This window comes from Vicugna pacos, chromosome 11 (genome assembly GCF_048564905.1).
Source record: "Vicugna pacos chromosome 11, VicPac4, whole genome shotgun sequence".
Taxonomy (NCBI): Eukaryota; Metazoa; Chordata; class Mammalia; order Artiodactyla; family Camelidae; genus Vicugna; species Vicugna pacos.
In genome coordinates, this window is record NC_132997.1 from 91,190,696 (window position 1) to 91,200,130 (window position 9,435).

The 9,435-nt window shown below is 43.9% G+C and overlaps 1 protein-coding gene across 1 annotated transcript; it reads right to left on the bottom strand.

Annotated features, from left to right (window-relative positions):
- Window positions 1-149: 149 nt before the first annotated feature.
- PRDX3 (peroxiredoxin 3) lies at window positions 150-8,880 on the bottom strand. The gene is made up of 7 exons (XM_006200162.4): window positions 8,799-8,880; window positions 7,324-7,459; window positions 5,351-5,492; window positions 4,623-4,758; window positions 3,685-3,788; window positions 1,475-1,640; window positions 150-1,000 (listed from the first exon to the last, which is right to left on the bottom strand). The coding sequence occupies exons 1-7, from the start codon at window positions 8,832-8,834 to the stop codon at window positions 947-949; spliced, it is 774 nt and encodes a 257-aa protein (XP_006200224.2). The 5' UTR covers window positions 8,835-8,880; the 3' UTR covers window positions 150-946.
- Window positions 8,881-9,435: the final 555 nt, after the last annotated feature.

Below are 9,435 nucleotides of genomic sequence, written 5' to 3' on the forward strand. Positions count from 1 at the left end.
GTATGTGGAGCCAGCATCTCATTCATGTTTGTAGTCACTGAGTTAAATGCTTAGTAAGTTTGTTGATATAATCAGACAAGGAAAACTAGAGCCCCACAACATAAACTGAGCCAAGAATTAATGGTGTTCAAAATGCAATCTGCAATGCATATTTTAAAATCTGTTCTTTATTATATTTTTTTACATTGGGCACTTCAGGAAAGAAAATAATTACAATGATTCAAATGCATGAAGGATTCAAATTCAAAATGCAATTCCTAGATTCAATAAATAGCCTTTATAATTACACCCAAATCAATATTAGAAATGCAGGTAGACAGTAGGTCAGCTAACAAAATAGGTAAAGTAACTATATAAACGATAAATCTCTAGGATGGGGAACATGCATGATCAGTTAAGTCACTTTGCCACCGTAAGTTTTTTTTAAAAAACATGATTCACAGTTGCTTCCATCAAATAAACTCTAAGAGTTAAATTAGACCACTGATGCTAATAACTCAAAACTATGATCTCTGTTACCTTAAAAGAAAATTCGATTTAATACAGAGATTCAAGAAGAAAATTTCAGGACCCTTGATCAGAAGCTTTCAGTGCTCGTTGTACTACTCTGGTGTACACCAAGGTTCAAGTAAGGCTAAGCAAGAAGAGTTGTTTCCTTTTCCCACTGAAGACATGATCCAAGAAACAGGTGAACCACACATCCTATAGAAACTAGCCAGCCATCCATACACTGGCAATGAAGGACTCTGTGTTAGCAGCAAACCACATTTTAAAAGCCTTGGCCAATGTTACAAAAACAAAACGTTTAGAGTAATATTTACGAATATAAGCATGATTTTTTTTTTTTTTTTTGCCTTCTAGAAATAATCATCTTTGAAATGCTAAAAGTGAGTTCCAACTGTGGTTCTTTTCTGGCATGGGAAGCCGCAGGTGCACATGGGATGATCTACTGATTTACTTTCTCAAAGTATTCTTTGGAAGCAGTCGGATGTGGCTTGATCTGAAAATACAAAAAGATTTCACTGGGTAAGTGACTTTATGATAACAGTCTCAAAAATGAGTTGAAAGCCGTCAATTTTTAACCTAAAGATCTTTAACTTTTCTTTTCTTTTTTTTGGGGGGGGGTAATTAGGTTTACTTATTTTTTCTTTTAGTGGAAGTACTGGGGATTGAACCCAGGACCTCATGCATGCTAGGCATGCACTCTACCACTGAGCTATACCCTCCCCCTAAAGTTCTTCAACTTTTTAAAGATTGGTCTCTTTTAAAATACACAGATGAAAGTTACATCAAATGCCAGCTTGGTGTCTGGTACCTGGTCCCACAACACCCCCACCCTTAGCAGCTTCACCCATCTGCACCCTTGGTCCAAGAGAGGGCTTCTTCTGTGGATATTCTAGGCCAGCAGCCCGTGAGGCAACGAGGACCTGGGACCCTCCGCTGAGGCCCTGATGCTTTTGGAAAAGAAACCTACTGTAGGAGAATCCGGTGTCCAGTTGGCTGGGCAGACTTCTCCATGGGTTTCCACAAACTGGAATGCCTTCACCAAGCGGAGGGTCTCTTCCACGCTTCGGCCCACTGGGAGATCATTGACACTCAAATGCTTGATGACTCCATTGGGGTCAATTATGAAGAGACCTCTGCATCAAATTTATCCTCATTAGTATCTCAACATTACCAGAGCTAGAAAGACTCTAACTTCTACCCCTTTCTGTCTTTAATTCTCCCTGATAGAGCATTAAACTCTATCATATGCTTAAAAATGGGGCTTTCCTTGTACAAAAAGATGGACCTGCACTAGGAAAACAGGCAGTATGGTCACATTTACAAATGTGACCTGAATGTCACACAGTATCTGTAAGTCACTGAACTACAGAGAGCAAGGACTCCTTCTTAGTGATTTAGCAAGCATTCTTTGGGCTGTTGTATCAAATCTTGGCAAGAAACCATAGGCAAATGGGAAGGGACAGAGATGTATTCTATCTATATTCAGTAAATATTTACAAAATTAGCAAATTCTTAGGTAGGGAGGGGAAACCCCCATGGTAAAAATCTTTGCAGAAGGAACATACTGGCCTTAAGTCTACACAAAGGAGAAACCCAAAGGAAAAACCGAGCCCACCATTCTTTTTGTTACCCCGAAGTACAGTTTATACAGGAAAGACAGTACTATTTCATTATTTAAAGTTTTCCAAATAACTGGTTCCCTGGAATTCTTCAAATCATTGATTTAAATATATCTGATGTGTTTCAGTCACTTATAGTTATTATTCTGATGCTCAGATTGTCCAAGGCCAACACCCTTTATCACTTGGCAGCAGTGCAATGAGGTGACCCATCCAGGGATCTGTGTTCATCTTCTATACGAGTGTTGGTGTGACTATGACATATGCAGATATGCCATAAAACCTCAGTTGTAACAGTCCATCTTACAAAGGTGTGGCATTCCAAGCGTTAATCACTCAGAGGAAAAGGCAACTTAGAGAAAACTCACTATATAAAATGGTAGCGCCCTCTCCCTGGGCCTGGCCCTTGGGAGTCTAGGTTCTGGGGCTAAGGGGTCCTGGTGCATGCTCCTGCCGGATGGAGATACAGACACAGAGCTGGGATGGAGCAGGGCCCACACACTCCAGAAAGCAAGCCTCATCTTACAAGCCAGACTTGGCTCCTATCCCTTTGTCAGTCCTAATAGTGAAACTAGGATGGAGGTTAACTGCAAAATTCGCAAGACTCTACAGGGAAGGGGATCCTGGGAGGAAAATGCCACACACTTTTTCTCCTTCCCTTACCAACTCTCTCAAAGCGAAGCTTAATTTATTAAAGGAAGACAGTAATCTCCTTGGAGTCAAAAGGACCCAAGCTCCAGGGTGGCCCCCAGAGTAAATTCCAGGGATAATCCAAGCAGGCCAGAGGTCAGCTACAGCAGAGGGCAGGTGAGCAGGTTCAAGCCAGCTTCCAGAAGGCCTGTGAGGCCCATCAAAGTGGGGCCCCTGCCTGCTTCTTGGAGGGAAAGTTCCATCCAATCCTTCCTTCACTCAGCAGCCATCAAGATGCCAGTTCAAAGGCCAAGTTCCATCCCTCCCAGGAAGGCAGCAGTCTGGGAAAGAGGTCACAATAGCTACCAGGACCTGTGCTGAAAACCTTGGCTGCCTCACCTTATTTAATCCTCAAAACCAACCTGGGAGGTACATTTTCATTTTAGCTACGGGAAGAATGGGACTCAAAGAGGTTAAGTATCCTGCCCAAAATCATACAGTTAAGTAGCTGAGTTTAAAGGGGGGGGGGGCGTGGAATCAAACTCCAGTCTGATTCCAATGCTTGGACAAGATTCCAGGATATTGATTCCTACCCCTCTTGGTTACCCCTGTCTCCAAACAGTCTGATGGCTTCACTGCCAGGAATGTGCCCACAGAGAGTGGCTCCAAGATGGTCAAGGAGAGCGGAGCAGTGTGACCATTAAGAAGTGGTATCCTTCTTCAGAAACAGACCCGGGGGCAAACGTCTCAGCCATTTCTGAAAGACTGACAACCCCTGCAGGAGGCATCTATCGGTGCTTATTAAAAGACAAAGTGAGGATTTGGGGTTTTAAAAATGCTTTACCAAGGTCTCTATAAATCCCCTCAGACAAAGGATTGATGCTAAACATGAAAAACAATTTTAAGTTCATAAGAAACAGAATCTTACCTTAGGGCCAGACCAGCACCCTCCAACAGCACACCGTAGTCTCGGGAAATCTGTTTAGTCAAATCTGACAACAGTGCGATGTTCATGTGGCCCAAACCGCCATTCTAATAAAAACGCAAACAGGGCTGGTGGTTATATGGTGCGCTCTCACAACACCCTCGGCCAGGAGGCACAGTGTTTGAGACCCACAGTGATGGTAATAGGTAGCAGTAACTGAGCACCAACAATGGGCTGAGCGCTGCTCTAAGCTTTCTATGGACTCTCTTCCGTCTCCAACCGTCCTGGAGCAGAGACCATCCTCATCGCCACTTTATAGACGAGCAGACTAAGGCACACAAAAGTTAAGTACCTTGCTCCAGGTCACAGCTAGAAAGGAGCAGAGGCAGGATTTGAACCCAGGTGATACTACACACTTTTCTTCCTCTAATTTTTAAAGTATCCCTTTGGTTGAAGATTAACTTCTGAAGCATAAAAATGAAAATTAAAAAAAATCCAAACTTTAACTAATTTGATATTGATAGTCCAGCAGCATAGCTAGAAATTCTGATTCTTCCAAGCAAGTTTCTAGGCAAGAATACTGATCATGCAGAATAGTGAGATCAGAGAACTTAACCACCAAACCACGTGCCCTGCAGGGTACAAGGGATCTACAGGGTCCAGATGAGAGGGGAAGCAACGGTCCCCAGCTGTTCCCAAGCCCTGCTGAGTCTGCTCTCTATTACTGTTTGTATCTTGGAAAATACACGTGTCGTGGGGAGTGAATACAAGCAACGTTACAGGAGATATCGATAGAGCTTTAACAGCATGTGCCAGCAGGTTAGGATGTACAAATAGCCCATTTCTGACTAGTCCTGCTTTAACAACTTCTAGGTTGGTCTTTAAGGGGATTTCAGATTTTAAGATCACAAGTGCAGAGGCCAGGTGAATGATGTGTGTACCTTCCTTGGTGTGTTTATCCAGGCGAGATGGCTGAAGTGGGAGTCCACTGACACTGCAATGACTTCACAGTTCACATCATGAAATTCATTGGCTTTGTCACTGAAAGCTATAATTTCTGTAGGACACACAAAGGTGCTAGGGAAAAAGGGCAGAAATTCTCATCAGTATATTTAAAAACAAGGATTTAAAATATGAACAACAGGTGTCTAAAAACTAGTTCAATTTGCTTAAAAGTGAAAAAAAGTAAAATGGTTAACCATCCTCACTGGACTCCTGATCCCTATGATACTCCAGTAAAGTTTGAAAAACAACTTTATCACCTTTCTATTTAAGAATCATATGCAAAAATGGGCATGGGGGAGGCATATTCTAAAAATAAAGAAATATTTTTGTTTAAATAAGGTAGCTTTATGAGAAAATTCATTTTATAATCCTTACTTTTCTCATCTTCCCCTAGACCAGTGAAAACTTCCTCAAAGACTGGCTTATAGGAACCACTGCACTGGGGTACATACAATAGAACCATATGAAAACCCTGTCCCATTAAAAGGAATGCCACTCCACCCCCTAAATTTATCACTTGTAAATTAGCTACAGATGCAAGCTAATCAGTGATAACGGTTACCCCTCCTACAAGAGTAACTAGAGACAGGCAATGTCAGTGGGGAAGCGGGGATCTTTGCTTGCTCTCAGAATGACATTAAAGCATCATGGAAAATACACTTACAAATCCAAAGGATAGAAGAAAAGCACCAAATATTTCCCCTTAAAGTCTTCAAGGCTTAGTTCTTTGAACTCTCCATTGACAACGGCCGTACCCTTAAAATAGGGCGCATGCTGGGTGACAGCAGGGAAATGGTATGAGGAACCTGAAATAAACACACACATACGTTTTACTTGTTAAATCAAGCACCTATGTGATTTTATTTAAACCTCTCACAATAGTTAATTAGTAGCATAAATTAAAGGTTCAACTGTACATCTTAGGTAATTTTTTTCCATAGTACATAGTTTCATAGATTGTACATCAATACAAAGTGTCATGTAAACTAAAAAGAAGACAAAAGATGAGGAATGGAATGAACAAAGAATTCAGGACAGCATGGGGGAGGGTACAGCTCAGTGGTAGAGCATATGCTTAGCACACATGAGGTCCTGGGTTCAATCCCCAGTACCTCCAGTAAAAAAAAAAAAAAAAAAAAAAATTTGAGGACAGCATGAGCCTGGAGGTGGATTCTAAACATGGTTTGGATTTTGCCAAGACCAGGGCAAATGGAACAGAGGAACAGGGCTGGTATGGGGAGTAGCCCATGGCAGAATCTGATTAGAACATAGAGAACAGGTATATGGGGAAGGAAGACGGTAGGAGACAAAGCTGGTGGAACGTCACGCTGGGAGGGCCCTTAAGTATCAGGCTGATGAGTCTGTTCTTAAAAGAAGAAACTAATCACTGGAGGTTTTCATGTAGGAGGTGGAAGATGAGTCAGCTATTCTCAGGAAGATTAGCTGGGCAGCAGAGGGTAAGAGGAGCAGGGAGAGGGGAGCCTGACGTTAGGAGGTGATTTGTTATCTAAGTGAGAGGTATGGAGGGAGGGGTGTGGTAGAAGGAACAGCAAGAAGGTGGGGGAGAGTAAATAAGTAAACCGAATTACCTCCCCCCACTGAAAAAAAAAAGGAAGAAAGGAAAGGATGGGAGAGCTGTCATAACTAGAGAGGACATGCTTCTAACTGGGAAGGCATGTTAGACATGCTTCTAACAAAGGAGACCAAGTGTCAAAATGCCTAGGCTTCAGAAACAGGAGGAGCTGTTGGGAGCAAGGGTTTGGGACAAGTGACAAGGAAAATTTTAAACTTGTGGTATCAAAGTACTACTACAAATTTTTTTAAAGTTCTGGGGTAAACTTTTTAGAATATTTCATACACAAAGGTTTTACTAAAGTGTATAACCCAAACCATTATATTTAATGTATGTTACATTTAATGCTTCTTAAAAGGTGGGACAAATTCTGGGGGAATGTAACAGCTCAGTGGCAGAGCACATGTTTAGCATGCACGAGGTCCTAGGTTCAATCCCCAGTACCACTATTAAAAAAAAAAAAAGATGGGACAAATCTAAAGGAGGCATTTTTCAAATACCATTCATTATCTGAGGCTGACCTTAGCAAAGCCCATATTCTAGAGAATGGAGTGTAAGTCTCAAGAAATAGCTGCACTTCATTCAGATCAATCAGGTCATGGAGGGCCCACTAGATGGGTCTAATGTGGCAAGTGGAGCCAGCCCACAGGTTTGAATGCAGAAACCTTCTAGGAGCGGCACTCTGAGTCCCCAGCTCTCTCCCATCCCTTTGCACACAGCAGGCCCAGAAGGCCTCTGAGGGTCCTGGCTCCCTTCCATGTTCCTTGACACAGGCGATTAAAACCTCTGGAACCAACAAGGAAATGTGGCACAAGGGCAGTTTGCCTCCGTGATTCTCAACACCAGCTGCACATTGGAATCACTTGGTGAGCTTTTAAAAAGTATTGATGTTCTGGTCTCACCCCAGAGACTGACTGAATTTGTTTGGAGTGGGACTGGAACAGTGTTATGTTTGTAAAAGCTCCCCCAGGTGAGTCTAATATACAGCCAGGGTTCAGAGACCCTGTCCAGAGATGATAAATGTTTCCATTATCTGGTTCAAGCCAACGCATTACAGCACTTACTGGTGCTAAAGGTGAATTTTGCTTGACTGGAACTGGACCACAATGCACTTGTCAACCACATTCTTCGAGAGGCATAAGGCCTAAGGGCTGCAGAGGCAGAAATGCCCCAAGGAATGGCATTCCTGTGTCGGACAATCTAAAAAGAAAAACACCTTACATTAGGAAGTATTCCCAGAACGGTGGCTGAAACCCTGCTGAAAGGGCATCAGGCTAGTAGTGGCCTCGGCTGTCCTTGTTCCTGCGAACAAAATACAAAACTTTGAACTCTAAGAGTATGGACTGAGTCTCCACGTTCTTAAAGTTCCTTTCTGCTTCCTTATCCTTTAAGACTGTAAGGAGGTGTGGAGGGGAGGGAGGATGGGGAGATGTTGGCCAAAGTGTACAAAGTTGCAGTCTTGTAGGATGAATAAGTCTAGAGATCTAAGGACCAAGCATACTATATAACCATACTTCGTAATACTGTATTGAACACTGCAAATAGGCTGAGATTTCAGGTGAACTCATCGCACACAAGGCTATGTGAAAAGATACACTAATTAGCTTGTTGTAATCATTCCATTACGTCTATGTATATCAAATCACGATGTATCCCTCAAACATACATAACTTTTATCTTAAAATACATACAAACAAATGAAGGAGGGGGTACTGCAAGGCAGAAGAGAATTATCAGAATATAAAACATCCTTTTAACAACAACCAAGGAGACTTGGACAGGCCCTGTGTATTAAGCCCTTTACCAGAAGATCCACTAAACACGTTCTACTATGTCGAAGTTTTCCTTAGAAAAGGCAAGGCCCTTACAGCACCACAGACAAGCAAATAAGTAGAGCAAAGTTCAGTTTCTGGGAAAGTTTGGACAGGGCTCAAGGGAAACGTCCGCTCAACTTCAGCGTCCAGCATGACTCAGGAAGAAGAAAGAGCCTGCGATGACCCCCACAGTGAGAAACGGGAGGGAGGATAGCTAGAGGGTAACAGGCTTTGCAGGGAGAAAAGAGCAGGGATGGCCTCGGGGGCGGGGGGAGGAGGAAAAAAGTGCCTTTTGCACTTAGGCACTTCCGTTACTTTAGCATTTTGGTTTTCATCCAGCATTTAAGTGGATGCTCACGGCAACCCATGAGGTAGGCATTATTCTGTTAAAAAGTTCGGAAAGGCGAAGTCACTTCTCCAAGGTCACAGAGTCGGCTACAGAACCGGGACCAGGGGCCAGGTGCTTAGGTGGAGAGGGGACGGGGACCCACGACTCGGACCGAAGGGGGATATGGGGAGGGGACCGCGAGGAGTGAGGGGGGAGGGAGGTCCTGCGCAGGCGCAGGGAGCCTTCCGCAGAGGAGGCCTCTGGTCCGCTACCTGCTGACATCCTCTAAGAAGGGAGAAAGGCCCCCAGGATGCAGGGGAGCAGGCTTCTATCTGGGAGACACACTGTTGGACCACCGCAGGGTCTCCGCGCCTCTGCCCCGCCGGCAGCCACTCACCGAAGCCCGGAGCAACCTTCCCGCCGCGGCCGCCATCTTCAGTGCACAAGGGAGCCACACAGCCGACCGAGAAGCAGAGGGGGCGGGATTTACGGAGGGGCCTGTAGGGGCGGGACCTCGGCGAACGGGGCGGGGCCTGGGCTGGAGCCGGAGCCAGGACAGGGAAGAACTTCCCCCTCCCCCCCTTTTTGGGAACCTCCGGGTGTAAAGGTCCCTGTCGTCGGGTCCCTAGGCCCGGATTCGGAAGGAGTAATTCCTCTCCAACTTCTAAGTAGCAGGATGCTTGGGAAAGCGATACTTTGTCTCTATTTGTCACCCCAACTTAAAAAGGACTAATCCATGTGGGAAGCTAAGTATTTATTTGTATACTTGCTGCTGACTTTTTTGTTAACCTGGATGGATTACTTTCTGTAAAAGGATTCCTTTCCTCTTTCAGCCAGAGGTAGAGCCATGTGGCTTCAGGATGAAATGGAATGAATTATTAATGCAATTTTAGTCCATTAATAAGCTAAATGGGTCAGACACATCAAGGTTTTGTTGTCCTAAAAACCTTTGGGATGATGTGTGGCCTTCCATTTTGGCTTCTCTTGCCAAAACTGGGAGAATTGGGAGAAATTCAGAATTTGTTTTTGGTTGA